This window comes from Vipera berus (genome assembly GCF_964194415.1).
Source record: "Vipera berus genome assembly, chromosome: 4".
NCBI classification, from domain to species: domain Eukaryota; kingdom Metazoa; phylum Chordata; class Lepidosauria; order Squamata; family Viperidae; genus Vipera; species Vipera berus.
Window position 1 is genome coordinate 1,751,952 of NC_138206.1, and position 22,060 is coordinate 1,774,011.

Below are 22,060 nucleotides of genomic sequence, written 5' to 3' on the forward strand. Positions count from 1 at the left end.
GATAGATAGATAGATAGATAGATGATGGATAGATGGATAGATAGATAGATATAGATAGATAGTAGATGGATAGATAGATGATAGATGGATAATGGATAGACATGGTCTGCTTGCTACTTTCTAAGATGGACTGGATGCTGGAACAGGACTTGGGACATTTTTTCTCCTGTTCCCGTGACCTCCCTATGATGTTCCGGAAGGAGTCTAGGACAGGCCGTGGTGAGAGGGCGGCTCTGGACTGGCTATGAATCCCCTACTGGTGTGAGAGACTAGCAAGGTGGACTTTTGCTTCCCCAGCAACGCTGCCCCTATCCATCCCAGGCTGGATTTCATGGCTAGGTGAGAGGACAGTCATGAGCTCTTGTCTGGACCGGCTCAGGTGAGAGCAGAGCCGGATTGGCAGACTGCTGGATGAAGACACGTTCCGGACTTAATGTTCTTTACATCTGAACTAACATCCCATCAGCTTAATAACTTTTGACCCCATTTGTGAACAATGGCTCATATAGACAGTTCCATCTCATGGCTCGTTTACAATACTCTGGTTCGGACTTGTGCGCCCTCAGAGGGGTTTCTCCCTCTTGGATACGACCAGCCTTCTTTTCTAACATTCCCCTTGATGACGGACCCAATTGCTGGGGCTCCGAGAGGTGGCTGGGCTTAACTAGGGGCCTCGAGTGGAGACGTACTAAGAGGCCCCTGATAAAATTTTTAGCCGGTTATTTTAAAAGGTTAGGGAGGGGGAGGGAGGGGAGGGGAGGGAGGGAATCTTTAACCGGCACTCAGTCTGGACCTGTTAGAGGTCCCGACGGGACGGGGTCTGGGGAGGTGGCTGCTGGTTCTGGGAATGTGGGGGTGGGGCTTCAAATCCCCACGGCGATAGGGAATGGCAGCAGGTGTTTGCGCGGAGGGCCATATCAACATCTGGGATCACGCCCCCGCTATCTCCGAGCGGTGGCGCGCTCCGACCCTCCGGTTAGCACCCTCTTACCCGGGGATGAGGGTGATCAGGCCCCTGAGCTCAGGTTGGTCTATTTTAACGCTAGATCCGTAGTCAACAAAGCTCCCCTCATCCGTGACCTGATCGAGGAGGAATGTGCGGATCTAGCGTGCATCACGGAAACTTGGCTGGGCTCGGAGGGAGGGGTGCCTCTCACCGAGTTATGCCCGCCGGGTTTCCGGGTGCTGCACCAGCCGCGGGCTCAGGGCAGGGGTGGTGGAGTGGCAGTGGTTATTCGGGAGACTTTGTGTCCCCGGGAGGCCACCATTGTCCAGATGGCCGGGAGTGAAACCCTCCTCTTGAGGTGTGGTCCTCGGGTTCAGTTGGGCTTGTTGCTTACATACCTGGCGCCCAGCTGTGTGGCAACAGCCCTGCCTGAGCTGCTTGACGCCCTCTCAGGGTTGGCAGTGGAGTTCCCCAGGCTTATAGTCCTGGGTGACTTCAACCTGCCGTCACTGGGAGGGTCGTCGGAGTTGGCTCGGGAGTTCATGGCTTCCATGACAGCCATGGGCCTGACCCAGGTTATTGAGGGCCCGACTCATGAGGGGGATCATACTCTCGACCTGGTGTTCCTGTCTGGACAGTGGTTGGACGATCTGGGAGGGGGTTCCCCGTCCATCACCCCTCTGTCATGGTCAGATCACCACCTCCTGAGGCTGGTTTTCCGTCATGCCACCCCCCGCCGCTGGGCGGCGGAACCGTCCAGGTGGTTCCGCCCCAGGCGCCTAATGGACCCGGATCGGTTCCAGAGGGCGCTTGGGCCTATACCTATCACCCTTACCCACAGCCCAGTCGATGCTCTGGTGGAGGCCTGGGAAACGGCAGCCACCAGGGCACTCGACTGCGTTGTACCCATGCGACCTCTGACCCGACGCAGATCCCGTTGGGCCCCATGGTTCTCTGTGGAGCTCCGGGAGATGAAGCGTCGGAGACGAGGTCTAGAGAGCGGTTGGAGATCCAGCCGATCCGAATCCGACCGATTGCAGTTAGGAACCTTTATAAGGTCTTATCTTGCGGCGATAAGGACGGCGAAGTCTAACTACTTTGCCGCCCTTATCGCGTCCGCAGATAATCGCCCGGCCGCCCTGTTTAGGGTGACTCGCTCCCTCCTTAACCAGGAGGTGAGAGAGGATCCCTTGCAGGGACGAGCCGAGGAGTTCAGTCATCATCTGACGGACAAAATCGCTCGGATCCGGACCGGCTTGGACTCTGACTGGGCAGAGTCTGATGTGGAGGAATCAGGCGGTCTTGAGCACGTTATCTGGAATGAGTTCGACCCTGTTTCCCCTGATGATGTGGACAGGATCATGGGGAGACTGAGCACCACCACCTGTTTGTTGGATCCGTGCCCCTCCTGGCTAGCTTATGCGGCTCGGGAGGGAACACGAGGCTGGTTCCATGCAGTAATAACTGCTTCTTTGAAGGAGGGTGTCTTCCCTGCCGCCTTGAAGGAGGCGGTGGTGAGGCCCCTTCTCAAGAAGCCTGCTTTGGACCCGGCTGTTTTAAACAACTATCGTCCAGTCTCCAACCTTCGCTTTCTGGCGAAGGTTGTTGAGAGTGTGGTGGCGCATCAGCTCCCTCTGTTCCTGGAGGAAACTGATTATCTGGACCCGTACCAATCGGGCTTCAGGCCCGGACACAGCACGGAGACGGCATTGGTCGCGCTGGTGAATGATCTCTGGAGGGCTAGGGACAGGGGTTGCTCCTCTGTCCTGGTCCTATTAGATCTCTCAGCGGCTTTCGATACCATCGACCATGGTATCCTGCTGCGGCGTCTCAGGGGGTTGGGAGTGGGAGGCACCGTTCTACGGTGGTTCTCCTCCTACCTCCAGGGCCGCTCGCAGTCGGTGTTGACAGGAGGGCAGAGATCCGCCCCGAGGTCTCTCATTTGTGGAGTTCCTCAGGGGTCGGTCCTCTCGCCTCTCCTGTTCAACATCTATATGAAGCCGCTGGGCGAGATCATTCGTGGTTTCGGGGTGGGGTATCACCAGTACGCTGATGATACCCAACTTTTTCTTTCCACCCCGAACCAACCCAGCGATGCCCTCTCCGTGATGTCCCGGTGCCTGGAGGCAGTTCAGGTCTGGATGGGGAGAAACAGGCTTCGTCTCAATCCCGCCAAGACTGAGTGGCTGTGCATATCGGCATCTCGGGTTAACCAACTTATTCCACCTCTAACGATGGGGGGTGAGGTGTTACCCCCCGTTGATAGGGCTCGCAACCTGGGCGTCCTCCTGGACTCACGGCTCAATTTTGAAGACCACATAGGAGCCGTGACCAGGGGGGCTTTTGCACAGGTTCGCCTGGTGCGCCAGTTGCGTCCCTATCTGGACCGAGACGCCCTACGCACAGTTACTCATGCGCTTGTTACCTCCCGTCTGGACTACTGTAACGCTCTCTACATGGGGCTGCCCTTGAAGACCACTCGGAGGCTTCAACTGGTGCAGAATGCGGCCGCGCGAGTTGTAATGGGGGTCTCCCGATACTCCCATGTAACACCTCTACCCCGCGAGCTGCATTGGCTTCCGGTTGCCCTCCGGGTGAAATTCAAGGTGCTGGTTATCACCTATAAAGCCCTACATGGCCTGGGTCCGGGGTATTTGAGGGAACACCTGCTGCCGGCATCAAACGCCCTTCGCCCAGTGCGCTCCCACAGGGAGGGTCTGCTCAGGGTGCCGCCGGTGAGAGATTGCCGGCGGGTGACACCCAGGGATAGGGCCTTCTCAGTGGGAGCGCCTGCCCTCTGGAACCAGCTGCCGGTGGAGCTGAGGACTGCCCCCGACCTCCGATCATTCCGCTGGGGCCTGAAGACCTGGCTCTTTGAGCTCTCGGGCCCAGGCTGAGGAGAAATTTTAATTGGGGTTTTAAGTATACAGGGTCAATTTAATATTTTTTAATTTGGTTTTTTTAACTTTTGTATGGTGGATTTTTTAATTTCCTGTAAACCGCCCTGAGTCCTCAGGGAATAGGGCGGTATATAAATGTAACTAAATAAATAAATAAATAAAGATACAGACAATAGATTAGAGAGTTAGAAAAGAGAGCGAGAGAGGATAGACAGACAGACACAATAGATTAGAAAGATAGACAGATAAGAGAGAGCGAGAGAAAGAGAGAGAGAAATATTGTTAAGTGAATCATGTGGTCATTAAATGAATCCAACTTCCCTCATTGGCTTTGCTGGGCAGCTGGGAAGGTCACAAATGGCGATCATATGACCTCAGGACACCGCAACCAGCCTAAATACATGCCAGTTGCCAAGCACCTGAATTTTGACCACATGGCCATGGGGATGCTACCACGGTCGTAAGCATGAGGACCACTTGTACGTCACTTTGTTCAGTGCAGCTGTAACTTTCCTCTGTACGTGAATAATTGTTGGTCGAGGGCTACCTGTATGTCTATCCAGAACAGCTGCCTGATTGGATTTATCATTGAAACTGATGCACCGTATAGTTGGTCTGCCAAATTCCACATGGCCACTAGGGGTGGAAGGGAATGGGTTTTGTGCCTGGCTTTGCTGCCCTCTGGTGGTTCAGCTGAGTTCTGCAGCCCAGATAGAACCTCGAATCAAATCCAATTTTGTTAAACGTTTCCCGGGTCAGCCGAGGTAGATTTGAGGTTAATGAATACACCTTTGCAGGGGTTACTGCCTGGAGCAGTGACCAACTTAATTTATTCAAAGTGTTTCCCTCTTTGTGTTACAGGAAAGAGTGTTCGTATACCTCCTGGATGGTGAAGCTCGTCTGACATGCAGCGACCCACCCCATGACTTTCCGCAGGAGGGCCGGCTCAGGTGAGTGCTTCCAAAGGACCTGGGCTAGGCAGGTGTGGAGGTTGGATTGTGTTGCAAATATTGTCGCAGGATGTCAGCAGTTCCGAGCAAAGCCTGCCTGTTGCAATTGACTGATAGTGAACGTCAATTGTCAGTGCCATGTCAGTGGTGTGGAAGCGATGCTCCAGATGTTTGGGGATTGCACCCAACATGCCTATGACTGTTGGTGCTGCCTTTGCTTGCTTTTTGTCAGAGTCGTTCTGTTTCTATTTGTGGGTCTTTGTAATTTGTGATCTCCTCTGGTTGCAGTGTCTTGGGAATGTGTGATCCCATTTTGCTACCTTCTGACAAGCAGAATGGAATGGGAATAGAATAGAATAGAATAGAATAGAATAGAATAGAATAGAATAGAATAGAATAGAATAGAATAGAATAGAATAGAATAGAATAGAATAGAATAGAATAGAATAGAATAGAATAGAATAGAATAGAATAGAATAGAATAGAAGCTGGAAGGGACCTTGGAGGTCTTCTAGTCCAGCCCCCTGCTCAAGCAGGAGAACCTATACCATATCAGACAAGTGACTGTCCAGTCTCTTCTTAAAAACCTCCAGTGTTGGAGCATTCACCGCTTCTGGAGGCAAGGAATTCCACTGGTTAATTGTTCTAATTTTAAGGAAATTCCTCCTTAGCTCCAGGTTGCTTCTCTCCTTGCTTAGTTTCCATCCGTGGCTTCTTGTCCTGCCTTCTTCGGAGGCTTTGCAGAATAGCTATCATGTCCTCCCTTGTCCTTCTCTTTATTAGACCAGTCATACCCAATTCCTGCAACCAATGTTCCCTTCTTGAGAGTAACAGACTACATAGAATAACAGAGTTGGAAGGGACCTTGGACGTCTTCTATTTCTATTTGTGGGTCTTTGTATTTTGGTATCTTCTCCGGTTCTTTCCCGTCTATTCTGCTGTCTCCAGGCATCATCATCATCATCATCATCATCATCATCATCATATTATTATTATTATTATTATTATTATTATTATTATTATTATTATTATTAATTATTATTATTGATCGTCGCACAGTCAGCCAGATGTTCAGACTGGATCTGGCCTTTTTGTCTACCTATCGAGTCCTTACCAAGGACCCGGGATAGGCAGATGTGGATGTTGGATGGTATTCCAGATCTCGTCGCAGGATGGAAGCAGTTCCTAGCAAGGCCGCCTTTTGCAATTGACTGATGGCGCATTTGTCAATGCCGATGATGGTGTCCAAGTGGTGCTCCAGTTGTTTTGGGGTTATGCACCCAGGGTGCCTATTGCTATTGGTACTACTAGCCTTGCTTGCCTTTGCCACAGTCTTTCTATTTCTATTATTATTATTATTATTATTATTATTATTATTATTATTATTATTATTATTATTATTATTATTATTATTATTATTATTAAAAGCTTCTTTTCTAATTGCCTCGTCATAGATCCTGTTTGCAGAACTCTTATTTAAATTTGTTTTCCCCACCATGTTCAAAGCATTCTTTACTGGTTAAGATTTTCTCGAAATTAGTTACGCTTAAGTATTTACGGGAGGATATGTTGCACGTCCCTGGCATCGCCAAGCCTCTGTGCAAAGTAAAGAGCTCTGCTGTGCAGGGGACGGTTGGCCTCTATTGATTGCAACACCTCACTGCTGGATGTTTGGCAGCCGGTCTATAGCTGGCGAATTAACTCACCGATGTTGGCAAATCAATTGCAGGAACATGTGGCAGTTAACCTACAATTGTCACTAGGAGCCCCGCTGCGGCCTTGGCACTGGCCAGCCCCCTTCTGGCATTCGGCTGGCAGTCGGGGGTGTCAGGAAGCACCGTCTGACGTGTAGACCAACTCCCAGAATTCCACAGCCAAATCCTGAACAGTAGGGCTGGAAAGAACCACAGAGATCGTCCTAGTTCAGGGGTAGGCAACCTTGGCTCTTTTATCACTCGTGGACTTCAACTCCCAGAATTCCTGAGCCAGCATGTAGGAACTATGGCCCCTTCATGACTCGTGGACTTCAACTCCCAGAATTCCTCAGCCAGCATGGGGGAACTAGGCCCCTTCATGACTGGTGGACTTCAACTCCCAGAATTCCTGAGCCAGCATGTAGGAACTATGGCCCCTTCATGACTCGTGGACTTCAACTCCCAGAATTCCTCAGCCAGCATGGGGGAACTAGGCCCCTTCATGACTGGTGGACTTCAACTCCCAGAATTCCTGAGCCAGCATGGGGGAACTATGGCCCCTTCATGACTGGTGGACTTCAACTCCCAGAATTCCTGAGCCAGCATGGGGGAACTATGGGCCCTTCATGACTGGTGGACTTCAACTCCCAGAATTCCTGAGCCAGCATGGGGGAACTATGGCCCCTTCATGACTCATGGACTTCAACTCCCAGAATTCCTGAGCCAGCCTGACTCAGCTTGGAAACCTCTCCCTTTTCCCTCAGCATGGCTGGCTCAGGAATTCTGGGAGTTGAAGTCCATGAGTCATAAAAGAGCCAAGGTTGCCCACCCCTGGACTAGTCCATTTGTCTGACATGCTATCAAATCTCCTGCTGGAGCAGGGGGTTGGACTAGAAGACCTCTAAGGTCCCTTCCAACTCTGTAATTCTGGGAGTTGAAGAACTGCACAGTTCTTTTGTCCTTAGCTTGTGGGAAAAGTTGAGAATAATTTTTAAGAAATCTCACCTGTACACTGTGCTTTGATGTGGATTGATATGTTTGTTACCTCTGTAAGGCTCGTTTCTCACCCTAAGCAACTTTAAGAGGGGTGGACTTCTACTCCCAGAATTCCCCAGTCAAAATGGTTTAGGTCAGAGGTTGGCAACCTCGGCTCTTTTATGACTCCTGGACTTCAACTCCCTGAATTCCTGAGCCAGCATGGGGGAACTGTGGCCCCTTCATGACTCGTGGACTTCAACTCCCAGAATTCCTGAGCCAGCATGGGGGAAACTTTGGCCCCTTCATGACTCGTGGACTTCAACTCCCAGAATTCCTGAGCCAGCATGGGGGAAATTTTGGCCCCTTCATGACTCGTGGACTTCAACTCCCAGAATTCCTGAGCCAGCATGGGGGAACTGTGGCCCTTTCATGACTCATGGACTTCAACTCCCAGAATTCCTGAGCCAGCATGGCTCAGCTTGGAAAACTCTCCCTTTCCCCTCAGCGTGGCTGCCTCAGGAATTCTGGGAGTTGAAGTCCATGAGTCATAAAAGAGCCGAGGTTGCCTACTCCTGGTTTAGGTTGTATGCACCTTGCTGGGGAATTCTGGGAGTTGAAATCCACCAGTCTTAAAGTGGCCAAGTTTGACGAGCCCTGTTTTAGCGCAATGTTCCTCGATCTCAGCTCCATGAAGAGGTGTCAGTGTCCACTCCCAGAATTCCCCAGCCAGCCACGCACCAGCCAGGGCAGTGCCCCTCCTCCTTGACACCACTTCCAGGGACCTCAGCAGCCTTCTGGCCTCTGCTTGCGCAAGTGCCACGCACATCACCGCCATGTCGTCCTGGGTAAATATTTGTTTACCTCCAGGATCTCCATCCTGAAGTGCCTTTTATAGCCCAGCACAAATCAGGATTTATGGCCTCTTTTTCCTTTGTAGGCTGTTTGCTCAAAAGCCATTTCGCCCTTCCGGATGGTGTTAATGGCCCAGGCTGATTAAAGCGATGCTGGGTGGGGAGAGGCTTACTATTGTGTGTGTGTGTGTGTGTGTGTGAGAGAGAGAGAGAGAGAGAGAGAGAGAGAGAGAGAGAGAATGTGTGTGTGTGTGTTTGTGTGTGTGTGTGTGTGTGTGTGTTCCTGTTGGAGAGTCAGTTCAATTCAGAACAGAGCTGAAAGGGACCTTGGAGGTCTTCTAGTCCAGCCCCTTGCTTAAGCAGGAGAGTGTACGCCATTTTGGACAAATGGCTGTCCGGTCTCTTTTCTCAAAAGCCTCCAGTGATGAAGCACCCCCAACTTCTGGTGGCAAGTCGCTCCACTGGTTAATTAACAGGATAAGAGAGTTGGAGGGGACCTTGGAGGTCTTCTAGTCCAACCCCCTGCTCAAGCAGGAGACCCTAGACCAGCAGTTCCCAACTTTTTCTATACCCCAGACCCCTAGAACACTTCCGATAAATATTCTCGCACCCCTTACAAAAGTTCGAAATAACGGCAACGAATTATGCATAGACACCATAGTTTTGAAAAGCCAAGTTTTCACACACCCTGGAATATTGCCTTGCACCCCTGGTTGGGAATCCCTGATCTAGCCTAGACCATTTCAGACAAATGGCTGTCCAGTCTCTCTCTCCAGTGATGGAGCACCCATAACTTTTACTTTACTTTACTTTTACTTTTATTCAATTTGTATACCGCCCTTCTCCCGAAGGACTCAGGGCGGTGAACAGGGCATATATAAATAACAAATACAAACATTAAAAAGGAATTAAACAAGTGCCCAATTAAAAAATACAATAACAATAAAAAACCCATTAAAAAACCCTAACGTCCCCCATCAGGCCAGACCAGCTAGTTCAAACAAGTGGGTCTTCAGGCCGCGCCGGAAGGAGCGAAGGTCCGATGCCATCCGGAGCTCAACCGGCAGTTGGTTCCACAGAGCCGGAGCGCCCACAGAGAAGGCCCTCCCCCTGGGGGCCACCAGTCGGCATTCCCTGACCGGAGGCACCCTGAGGAGGCCCTCTCTGTGGGCACGCACAGGGCGGAGGGGGGTTGACGCCGGCAGCAGGTGCTCCCTAAGGTACTCCGGACCCCTGCCATGTAGGGACTTAAAGACCATTACCAGAACCTTGAATCTCACCCGAAAGACAACTGGTAACCAATGTAGCTCGCGGAGCAAAGGTGTAACATGGGAGTACCGGGAAACTCCCAAGACAACTCTCGCGGCCGCATTCTGTACCAGTTGGAGCCTCCGAGTGGTCTTCAAGGGAAGCCCCATGTAAAGAGCATTGCAGTAGTCCAGGCGAGAGGTCACGAGCGCATGAGTGACCGTACACAGGGCATCCCGGTCCAGATAGGGCCGCAACTGGCGCACCAGGCGAACCTGGGCGAAAGCCCCCCTAGTCACGGCTACTATATGGTCTTCCAGGGTAAGCCGTCTGGTGGCAAGCTGTTCCACTGGTTAATTGTCCTCCCTGTCAGGAAGTTTCTCCTTAATTCCAGGTTGCTTCTCTCCTTGGTCAGTTTCCAACCATCGTTTCTCATCCTGCCCTCTGGTGCTTTGGAGAATAACGTGACCCCCTCCTCTTTGTGGCAGCCCCTCAAATACTGGAATGCTGATACCATGTCCCCCCCTAATCCTTGTTTTCTCTAATCTAGACTTACCCAATTCCTGCAAAGGTTTTTCGTATGTTTTGGTCTCCAGGCCTTGGATCATCTTAGTTGCTCTTCTCTGTGCTTTTTGTAAAGTCTCAACATCTTTTTTGTAGCGTGGTGCCCAAAACTGGACGCAGCGTTCCAGGTGTGGCCTTACTAAGATACTAAGGCCTTACTATGTCACTTTCACTTGCCCCGGTGGCTTGGCGATGCTTGACACGCAGGTTGTGGATAGCCGGCGTGCTTTTGTGTGTGTATATGTATGTGCATTTGCGCAGCTCAAACAAAGCAAAACAGACGGAATCCTGCAACTTACAACCGCTTGTTTAGCGACCGTTTGACGTTACCAAACAAACACCCCCGTTGAATTCTGGGAGCTGAAGGCTGTGCATCTGGAAAAAGTCCCTTACAACTGGTCGTTGCTACTACCACCATCGCAACAGCCCCGGGGTCACGCGATCACACTTCAGTATACAGCTAGTCCCCCTTTTACGACCGCAACGGGGCTCCCAATTTCTGTTGCTTACGTGAAATTTTGAATTTGGATCATATGACTCTGGGGGGGGGGACGCTGCAACGGTCGCTAAGTGTGAAAAACTATCCTAGCTCACTTTTTTCAGCGCCGTTGTAACTTGGAATGGTCACTAAAGAAACTTCTCGTAAGTCAAGGACTACTTGCATATGCAGGTAGATATTTTTTTCACACAGGCGGACTTTTTTTGCAGGAATAAACCTGAGTTTGATCTCCCAACAAACGAGTGGAGTGGAACGTTAGTGCCGGGTCCGTGTTTGACCCTTGGGTGTTGCTTGGCTGCTTCCGGCCTGGGCCCACCCAGCACCATGTCGGCTATGTCAACGAAGAGACCGTCCCATTGCATGTTTTATGGGGCAGGGGTGGTGGGGTAAAGCTTGATCCTGATGGGAGCCAGGGCTGGAGCAAGGGACAACACAATAAAACATCACAATAAACTGCACACCTGTTGTGCCAGCCAGCGAGAAGAGTACGCGGTTCAGAAAAGGAAGAATTCCCTCTGGAGATTGACACTTACATGCCCCGCGTCGGCTTGCCAAAAAGTTGAGAATATTTTCTTAAGAAATGTCGTGTTTGCGACATGCTTTGATGGGGATCAATACGTCCGTTATATCTGTAAGGCTGTGGTTCTCACCCTAGGCAGCTTTCAGATGGGTGGACTTCAACTCCCAGAATTCCCCAGCCAGCCTGTAGTCCAGTGTTTGTAAACCTTGGCAACTTAACGTGGACTTCAACTCCCAGAATTCCCTAACTGGCCATGAATGATAGAGTTGGAAGAAAATCAGAAGGATCATCTAGTCCAGTATTTCCCATCCTGGACAACTTTAAGACGGGTGGACTTCAACTCGGGGGATTCTGGGAGTTGAAGTCCACCCGTCTTAAAGCATCCTGGCTGGGGAATTCTGAGAGTTGAAGTCCATTCCTCTTAAAGCATCCTGGCTGAGGAATTCTGGGAGTTGAAGTCCATTCCTCTTAAAGCATCCTGGCTAGGGAATTCTGGGAGTTGAAGTCCACCCGTCTTAAAGCATCCTGGCTGGGGAATTCTGGGAGTTGAAGTCCACCCATCTTAAAGCATCCTGGCTGGGGAATTCTGGGAGTTGAAGTCCATTCTTCTTAAAGCATCCTGGCTGAGGAATTCTGGGAGTTGAAGTCCACCCGTCTTAAAGCATCCTGGCTGGGGAATTCTGGGAGTTGAAGTCCACCCGTCTTAAAGCATCCTGGCTGGGGAATTCTGGGAGTTGAAGTCCACCCGTCTTAAAGCATCCTGGCTGGGGAATTCTGGGAGTTGAAGTCCATTCTTCTTAAAGCATCCTGGCTGAGGAATTCTGGGAGTTGAAGTCCACCCGTCTTAAAGCATCCTGGCTGGGGAATTCTGGGAGTTGAAGTCCACCCGTCTTAAAGCATCCTGGCTGGGGAATTCTGGGAGTTGAAGTCCACCCGTCTTAAAGCATCCTGGCTGGGGAATTCTGGGAGTTGAAGTCCATTCCTCTTAAAGCATCCTGGCTGAGGAATTCTGGGAGTTGAAGTCCACAAGTCTTAAAGTGGCCAAGTTTGAGAATGCCCTGCACTTAAAGGAAAAAGAATCTGCGTTTTCAGATGCACTGCAAGTCCCAGAATTCTCCGGGCATGTTGGCAATACAAACAGGGCATTCTGGGAGGGACTTGCATTGTAGGGCCTCTGCCTTCCCCATTTCGGCAAAGCACGTGGAACGGTTGCAGGAATGGGGTATGTCGGTTCTAATGAAAAGAAGGAGCAAGGGTGGCAGGGTGGCAGCTTTCCCATATTTGAGGGGCTGCCAGAAAGAAAAGCAGGGGGGTGGGGGTGTCCTCCTCTTCTCCAAAGCTCCAGAAGGCAGGAGAAGAAGAAGCAACGGATGGAAACTCATCAAGGAGACCCGGAATTAAGGAGAAACTTCCTGAGAGTGAGAACAATTAACCAGTGGAACAGCTTTGCCACCAGAAGTCGTGGGCGCTCCATCCCTGGAGGTTTTTCAAGAAGGGATCAGACAGCTAAGGCCTATAGGGGGATTGATATAAGGTCTCCTGCCGGAGCAGGGGGATGGACTAGAAGACCTCCAAGGTCCCTTCCAGCTTTATTCTGATGGAGGTGTCTGCATAAATACACTGAACGGAAAAGCCCCCGAAGGTAGCAACGGATGGAAACTGAACAAAAAGAGAAGCAACCTAGAACTAAGGAGAAATTTCCTGAAAGCTAGAACAATTAACCAGTGGAACCACCTGCCTCCAGATGTTGTGGGTGCTCCATCCCTGGAGGCTTTTAAGAAGAGACTGGACAGCCATTTGTCTGAAATGGTCTAGGGTTTCCTGCCTGAGCAGGGGGTTGGACTAGATGACCTCCAAGGTCCCTTCCGACTCGGTTATTCTGTAAGGGTCTCCTGCCTGAGCAGGGGGGGGGGCTGGACTAGAAGACCTCCAAGGCCCCTTCCGACTCGGTTATTCTGTAATTCTCTCCTCGCCACCTGCCAGCTCTTGCTGAATATAAGCACCCCAAAAAATCACAAATGAGCCCCCACTCTTCCAAGAAATTGGGGGTCCCTCCAAGGTTTCTCGTGGAACTGCCCCTCCCCACAGGATTATGCAGCCGGTCCTCAACTTTCAACCATTTGTAACTCAAAGTTACAACGGTGCTGTAAAAAGCGACTTACGACTGTTTTTCACACTTACGGCCCTTGCAGGATTCCCCCACCGCCACCTGATTTACATTTGGACATTTGACAACTGACTCATATTTACGACGTTTGCAGCGTCCCCGTGTGTGTGTGTGTGTGTGTGTGTGTGTGTGTGTCACACGATCCCCTTTTGTGTCCTTCTGTCAAGCAAAGCCAACGGGAGAAGCCATATTCGCTTAACGACCGTCTGACTCGCTTAACCGCCGCAGGGATCCCCTTAACGGCCACGTGACTCGCTTAACCGCCGCAGGGACCCACTTAACGACCGCGGGGGTGAAAGGTGGTTAAAAAAAAAACGGGGCAAAACTGGCCAAACAAATGTCTCACTTAGCGAGACAAATTCCGGGTTAGGGTCGTAAAACGAGGAATGCCTGCAGTTTTGCATTTTGCACCTCTCAATACCTGCTTTGCGGTGTTCTGGGTGGCGATGCACGTCCCTTTTTTTATTTTTCCGCCTGGCAAAGGGGCTTTCGGAGGCCGGGCAGGTGGGTGGGCTTCGTGCCACTCGCTCATTGGCTTCGGGGTAATTGCAGCTTTTGGTGGGCGATCAGAAAAGTGCGTAATTGCTCGCAGGGAGAGGTGGGCTGCTCCGTTTCTCCACCAGCCAACAATGGGCTTCTGTGGGGAGTGAGAGCAACAAATTAAAAAAATAAAAAGCCGGAGTCAATTTCTTTATCACTTTTACAGGAAGGGAGGAAAGAGGGTTGAAAAATGCGGTTTATCAGCGTCAGTTCCAGGAAGAGAACAGAACCAGCCTTGCAGAGATTATTATGATTATGATTATGATATATATATATATATATATATATATATATATATATATATATATATATATATATATATATATTTATGTTTTTTATGTTTTATTTAATTTATATACCGCCCTTCTCCCTAGGGACTCAGGGCGGTTCACAGGGCATATAAATAAAAATACAATACTATACAAAAGTTAAAACAAAGATTAAATCAGTGCCCAATTAAAAAACAATAATGCAATCTAAAATGACAATTTAAAACACAGCTCCCCCATCAGGCCAGACCGGCCAATTCAAACAAATGGGTCTTCAGACCACGACGGAAAGTTCGGAGGTCCGATGCCGTCCGGAGCTCCACCGGCAGTTGGTTCCACAAAGCCGGGGCACCCACAGAGAAGGCTCTCCCCCTGGGGGCCGCCAGTCGACATTCCCTGACCGGAGGCACCCTGAGGAGGCCCTCTCTGTGGGAACGCACAGGGCGGAGGGGAGTTGAAGCCGGCAGTAGGTGGTCCCCGAGGTACCCCGGACCCATGCCATGTAGGGACTTAAAGATCATAACTAAGACCTTGAACCTCACCCGGAAGACAACTGGTAACCAATGCAGCTCGCGGAGCAAAGGTGTAACATGGGAGTACCGGGAAACTCCCAAGACAACTCTCGCGGCCGCATTCTGTACCAGTTGGAGCCTCCGAGTGGTCTTCAAGGGAAGCCCCATGTAGAGAGCATTACAGTAGTCAAGGCGAGAGGTCACGAGCGCATGAGTGACCGTGCACAGGGCATCCCGGTCCAGATAGGGCCGCAACTGGCGCACCAGGCGAACCTGGGCAAAAGCCCCCCTAGTCACGGCCACTACATGATCTTCTAGGGTAAGCCGTGAATCTAGGAGGACTCCCAAGTTGCGAGCCCTATCCACGGGGGGTAAGAGCTCACCCCCCATAGAAAGAGATGGAACATCTTGAATGTCCCGGGATGCCGGAATGCACAGCCACTCAGTCTTGTCAGGGTTGAGCTGAAGTCTGTTCCTCCCCATCCAGACCCGAACCGCCTCCAGGCAACGGGACATCACAGCGAGGGCATCACTGGGGTGGTTTGGGGTCGAAAAGAAAAGTTGGGTATCATCGGCATATTGATGATACCCAACTCCAAAACCACGAATGATCTCACCCAGCGGTTTCATGTAGATGTTGAACAGGAGAGGCGAGAGAACCGACCCCTGAGGAACTCCACAAACGAGAGACCTCGGGGCCGATCTCTGCCCCCCTGCCAACACCGACTGCGAACGTCCCAGGAGATAGGAGGAGAACCACCTAAGAACCGTGCCTCCCACTCCCAATCCCCTGAGACGCCGCAGCAAGATACCATGGTCGATGGTATCGAAAGCCGCCGAGAGGTCTAATAGGACTAGGACAGAGGAATATCCCCTGTCCCGAGCCCTCCAGAGATCATTCACCAGAGCGACCAATGCCGTCTCCGTGCTGTACCCGGGCCTGAAACCCGATTGGTAGGGGTCCAGATAATCCGCTTCATCCAGGACCAGAGGGAGCTGATGCGCCACCACACTCTCAACAACCTTCGCAAGAAAGCGAAGGTTGGAGACTGGACGAAAGTTGTTCAACACAGCTGGGTCCAAGGCAGGCTTCTTGAGGAGAGGTCTCACCACCGCCTCCTTCAAGACGGTGGGGAAATAACCCTCACTCAAAGAAGCAGATATAACCGCCTGGAGCCAGCCTCGTGTCCTCTCCCTAGCTGCATAAACCAGCCAGGAAGGGCACGGGTCCAACAAACATGTGGAGGAGCTCAGCCTCCCCATAATCCTGTCCACTTCATCAGGGGTCACAGAATCAAACTCTTCCCAGATAACATTGACAAGACCGTCCGTGTCCTGATCGCCTGACTCTGCCCAGCTGGAGTCCAAACCGGTCCGAATCCGAGCGATTTTATCCGACAGATATAGACTAAATTCCTCGGCACGACCCTGCAAGGGATCCTCCCTCACCTCCTGATTAAGAAGTGAGCGAGTCACCCTAAACAGGGCAGCCGGGCGATTATCTGCGGACGCAATGAGGGTAGAGAAGTAATTACACCTCGCCACCCTCATCGCTGCGAGATAAGACCTAATATATGCACCGGGAAGCTAGGAAACGGAGCATGTGTAAATCTGGAGGGGTTAATTGTAAGTTTTTTGGGGGGTGGGGGTGAAAACCAATACTTCTGAGTATTTCATATATTCCCTATTTCGGGCTTGGCTCTGCAGTGAGTGGCTGTTAATTGCAGCCACGAAAGACATCAGACGGAACCAAAAAACGAACTGGACGCAAAGACCGACATGAAAAAGTGTGAGGCCACCATCGCTTCGCCTTGGAGTTTCTGCTGCTCGCCCTCCGCAAGATTATTATTTTTTTCTTTTCTCTTTTCCCCCCACTAGAAATAAAATCATCTTTGGCTGGGGATCTGGTAGAGCAGGGAGGTTTTGAAACTTGGCCCTTTGGTGACTTGTGGACTTCAACTCCCAGAATTCCTCAGTCTGAGGAATTCTGGGAGTTGAAGTCCACAAGTCAGCAAAGGGCCAAGTGTGAAGACCCCTGGGATAGAGTTTTGTTTTCTCTCCGTGCTTTGAAAATCCCTAGGGCAGCGTTTCCCAAATTTGGCATGCTTTAAGGGGGAAGCTGTGAGCATCTTAAACAGAGCCAGATCCCCAAAATTTACATTTCAGGGCTGGAAAAAAATGGCCATTGTAATTCTAGTTTTCCTGAAAGGATTGCAAAGTTCCAGGACATTTTTGTCCTATCTTATTTTCCCATCTCTCCCGGGAAAGCTGCTGGAATATATGACTGGAGTGAAATCTCATTGAGAGAAAAGAAAAAAAATTAATGTGTCAAAAGAATAATCCAGAAGAAGCTAAGAAAAAAACCCCAATGTTAGGATCATGTAACAACAACAACAACAACAACAACAACAACAACAACAACAACAATAATAATAATAATAATAATAATAATAATAATAATAATAATAATAATAATAAAGTTGGGACCTTGGAGGTCATCTAGTCCAACCCCCTGCTCAGGCAGGAAACCCTGCACCATTTCAGACAAAGGGCTGTCCCGTCTCTTCTTAAAAACTTCCAGTGTTGGAGCATTCGCCACTTCTGGAGGCAGGTGGTTCCACTGGTTAATTGTTCTGACTGTCAGGAAATTCCTCCTTAGTTCCGGGTTGCTTCTCTCCTTGATGAGTTCCCATCCGTTGCTTCTTGTCCTGCCTTCGGGCGCTTTGGAGAACAGCTTGACTCCCTCTTCTTTGGGGCCGCCCCTGAGATACTGGAAGGCTGGTCTCTTGTGTCCCTGCCCACCCCTCCCTCCCCTCCCGGTCCTTCTCTTCCTGATTTAAACTGTAGGTAAAGGGAGGAAGTGAGAAAGCAGGAGAGGCACACACACACACACACACACACACACACACGTGTAACCTCCGAGGGCATTGCCTTGAAGTGTGACGCTGGCCTCCGCTTTGCAGGGCAAGGGCTGTGTGCGAGTCGCTGCGCCTCCCCCACCCACCCACCCCTCCTGGGAATGCTTCCTCCCCAAAACCCTGGGCCTTTTGTGGTCAGGGGGTTTCTGGACAACTCCGGCTACAAAAACCTGCCTTGCCTCCGAAGGGAAGCTCCCTCCGGCGCGGCCCATCCTCCACAGCCAGGGGGGAGCTGGGCGTTGCGCCTTGCCTGAGAAGGCGGCATTCAGAGTTGTGAGGTTTGAAGTGTGTGGTTGGTTGTGAAGAAGAGTGGGCCGTTGTGAGGCGGTGTTGTGGCCTCAGAGGCCCTAGATTTGACGCCCTGCCCTTCTCTTTTCCTCCCTCCCTCCCTTCCCCTTTCCTTCCCCTTCTCTTCCTCCTTCTTTCCTTCCCAGCCTCTCCTTTCCTTCCTTCTTTCCTTTTTTCCCCCTTTCCCCTTCCCTCTCCCTCCTTCTTCCCCTTCCTCCTTTCCCCGTCTGGGCCTTCTCTCCTGCTCCTTCCCTTCCCCTCCCTCCCTCCTTTTCCCCTTTGCTTCCTTCCTGCTTCCTCCCCCTTTCCTTTCTTTCCTTCCGTCTTTCCTTCCGGCCTTGTTCTCTCTCTCCCCCGCCATCTCCTTCTTTCCCTCCTTCCTCCCTTCCATTTTTCCTCCCTTCCTCCCTCCCTTCTTTTCCTTCTCCCCATCAACTCCTTCCTTCCTTCCTTCCTTTCTTCCTTTCTTCCTCCTTCCCTCCCTTCCTTCCTTCATTTTTCCTTCCTTCCCCTTCCCTCCCTTCTTTTCCTTCTCCCCCATCTCCTTCTTTCCTTCCTTCCTTCCTTCCTTCCTTCCTTCCTTCCTTCCTTCCTTCCTCCTTCCCTCCCTTCCTTCATTTTTCCTTCCTTCCCCTTCCCTTCCCTCCCTTCTTTTCCTTCTCCCCCATTAAGTCTTTCCTCCCTCCCTCCCTCTCATCCTTCCTTCCATTTTGCCTTCCTTCCCCTTTCCTTCCCTGCCTTCTTTTCTCTGCCTCCCATCAACTCCTTCCTTCCTTTCTTTTTCCTTTCCCCTTCTCTCTTCCCCTCTCCCTTTCCCTCTTTCTACCTACCTACCTACCTTCCTTCCTTCCTTCCTTCCTTCCTTCCTTCCTTCCCTCCTTCCTTCCTTTCTTTTTCCTTTCCCCTTCTCTCTTCCCCTCTCCCTTTCCCTCTTTCTACCTTCCTTCCTTCCTTCCTTCCTTCCTTCCTTCCTTCCTTCCTTCCTTCCTTCCTTCCTTCCTTCCTTCCTTCCTTCCTCAGCAGTTCACAACAACAAAGCACTCCATAATAGCAAAAGGTCTGTAAGTTGGACTTTCAGAGACCCACTGAAAACATCGCCCCCCTGCCTTTCCTCCAGCCCCCCCCCCCCACCTTTACACTGGTGCCAGCTAGCAACTGCCACAGGCCGCTTCAGAGAGTTGGGGGGGGTCCTTCCCCAGCCCCTCAAAAGGCTCCATTGTCCTCACGGCTGGCTTTTCAACGTCCGGCATTTTCATTTGGTTCGAAAGCCGGAGTTCCTTTGTGTCTCTCTTAAGTTTGCTGCATAAATGACTCGGCTCTCCCGGAGAATTTCGGCCCGCCTGGCATCGATTCAGCAGCCAGTTCAGTCCCCTCTCTGGAAAACCACGTTCCCAGCCCTTGACCTTTCAGGGTCCGCCTTCCTCTGCAAGATCAGCTTGTCCACCTCTGACATTTTGTTCCGAACGCGTTTCCCCCCCCCGATTTTGTGTGTGTGAGAACCGCAACTCCCACAACATGCGTGGGTACCCGAAGGTCAGGCGTGTCCGGGTTAATGGAGGAAACGCTTTTAGCAAGGAAATTGGCTTTTGGGTGGGAGAAGGACTCGGAAAATCGATTCGCCAAGAAGGCAGCAATCGGTCGGGATCCAAATTTTGGGGTGGGTGGGTGGGTGTCTGTTGGCTGGAAAAGGGGGTGTGTGTAACGTGCACCCCCCCCCCAGGTTCAGCTTAGGCTCACCCACTCAACCCACTTGCAGCCGAGCCGGGAGGGGGGGGGCGGGGGTGGTGGTTTACAACCGATTCTTCATCAGGATACACGGAGATCCAGTCAAATTGAAAGGGACAATGCAAACTTTACCGGTTTACAACACAGAGAGTCTATGACTTACGGCCGTTCGTTTAGTGACCATTCCACTTTACAACAGCGCTGGGAAAAGCGACTTAGGGACTGTTTTTCCAGCTTACGACCGTTGTAGGTCACGTGATCAAAATTTGGATGCTTGGCAACTGGCTCGTATTTAAGGACGGTCGCAGGGTCCCACCGGGGGTGGTGGGTGGTGTCCCCTGTTGCGACCTTCCGACAAGCAAAGCCAACGGGGGAAAAGCCAGATTCGCTTAAGAACCGGGTTACTAATTTCACCACTGCAGCGACTCGCTTAACGACGGTGGCAAGAAAGGTCGTAAAACGGCGCAAAACTCACTTGGCCAGTTTCTCCCTTAGCGACACAAAATTCGGGCTGAGCGCTGGTCATAAGTTGAGGACCCCATGGATTCCTTGGTTTCATCCGAGCTGCTTAGGGACCGGTTTCATCTTTAGATAGGGCAGCTTCAGCCCGGCTTCACGAGGGCAAGGGAGAAGGTGCGGGCCCTGACGTCATATTTCTGAGGACGGCGTGACGTATGCTGGGGACATCGGCCTGCCTTATCTCCAAAGTCTGAGCAGCAAAGTCAGGCAGCTGAGAATTTTGGGTTTTCTCCAAGGCAACGGTTTCCTACTGGCCTTTCCCTCTAAATAGGGTTGGATGTTTTCCTCTTTATTTATTTCTATTTATCTCCCACCTATAGTACTTCTATAAATACCTCAAGGCCTCAAACATATCCAAGCCTCCTTCCTCCTCCTATTTTCACCATCACAACCACCCTGTGAGGTGGGTTGGGTTGAGGGAGGGAGAGAGAGAGGGACTGGCTAAAAGTCACCCAGCCAGCTTTCATGCCTAAGGCGGGACTAGAACTCACTGCCTCCTGATGATTGGCCCATCGAGCTGGCTTTCATTGCTAAGGCAGGACTAGAACTCACTGCCTCCTGGTGATTGGCCCATCGAGCTGGCTTTCATTGCTAAGGCAGGACTAGAACTCACCATCTCCTGGTGATTGGCCCAAAGTCACCCAGCTGGCTTTCATTGCTAAGGCAGGACTAGAACTCACTGTCTCCTGGTGATTGGCCCATCCAGCTGGCTTTCATTGCTAAGGCAGGACTAGAACTCACCATCTCCTGGTGATTGGCCCAAAGTCACCCAGCTGGCTTTCATTGCTAAGGCAGGACTAGAACTCACTGTCTCCTGGTGATTGGCCCAAAGCCACCCAGCTGGCTTTCGTGCCTAAGGCAGGACTAGAACTCACCGTCTCCTGCTTCCTAGCTTGGCGCCTTAACCACTAAGACTACATATCTCATTCGCAATCTTCTTTTCACTCATTCACGGCCTATGCATTTAACCAAGATGGCTGAGACCCCTTTAAAATAGGGGTGCAGAGTTTCCTTGGACTTGAGGACCACACCAGGGTTTGAGTGGCATGTCCAAAGCCACACCCTGAAAGCCAATGGGTCTAATGGGGGGGGAAGGGGGAGCGTAATTTTAAGAAGTGAATCCTGTAAGAATTAAGGGATCTCTCTGGCTTTTAAAACCTATTAATCTCCCCAAGGCGGAAAAAAAAGCCATATGTTTGTCCCCGGGGGATTTAAAAAAAAAAAGCTGTGCCAGATGCGGTTTAAAATCCCAGTATTGTGCAATGAAATAAAAACTGTGGATCATCAGTCAAGATAAAAAAAGACATTTAAAGCCCAATGCATTAACTGTGTGATAAAGGAGAGGACGCTGATCAAATATTAACTCCACAAAAGAGAGATTTTTTTTCCTCTCTTTTGCCAGGTGAGTGCTCCAACACTGGAGGCTTTCCAGAACAGATCAGTTAATCAGAATAGAGCTGAAAGGGACCTTGGAGGTCTTCTAGTCCAGCCCCCCGCTTAAGCAGGAGGACCTGTCCTATACCATCTCAGACAGGTGATTGTCCAGCCTCTTCTTGAAAACCTCCAGTGATGGAGCACCCACGATTTCTGGAGGCAGGCTGTTCCACCGGTTAATTGTCCTCACTGTCAGGAAGTTTCTCCTTAATTCCAGGTTGCTTCTCTCCTTGATTGGTTTCCATCCATTGTGTTAGGTATTGTTGTGCAGAGGTCTCCTTGTGCTACCAAGGAGTTGCACAGACCAGGAAGGGTATTGAGAGCAGTAAAAGATCACAGTAACCACAAGATACACTGAGTTGTGAAAATAGAAAGTAGTTTACTTTAAGGTGGTGTAAAATCAAAAATGCACAGTCAAAAATAATCAGTCCAGGTCATACACAAAAATAATAGTCCAAGTACAAATCCTAAGAAAAAGTCTTCTTACCAGGCCAGAGGTCAAAAACACAGTTATGCAGATACAGAGCAAAAAGGCAAT

The 22,060-nt window shown here is 50.7% G+C and overlaps 1 protein-coding gene across 1 annotated transcript in view; it reads left to right on the plus strand.

Moving 5' to 3' along the window:
* The window catches only part of PDE2A (phosphodiesterase 2A), a gene marked incomplete at both ends in the record, with an annotated part of 242,468 nt that overhangs the window by 145,872 nt on the left and 74,536 nt on the right, over positions 1-22,060 (plus strand). Inside the window, one exon of the mRNA XM_081327693.1 lies at positions 4,708-4,796. Within this exon, the coding sequence (XP_081183819.1) occupies positions 4,708-4,796 (89 nt within the window). The remainder of the gene's footprint in view (positions 1-4,707; positions 4,797-22,060) is intronic.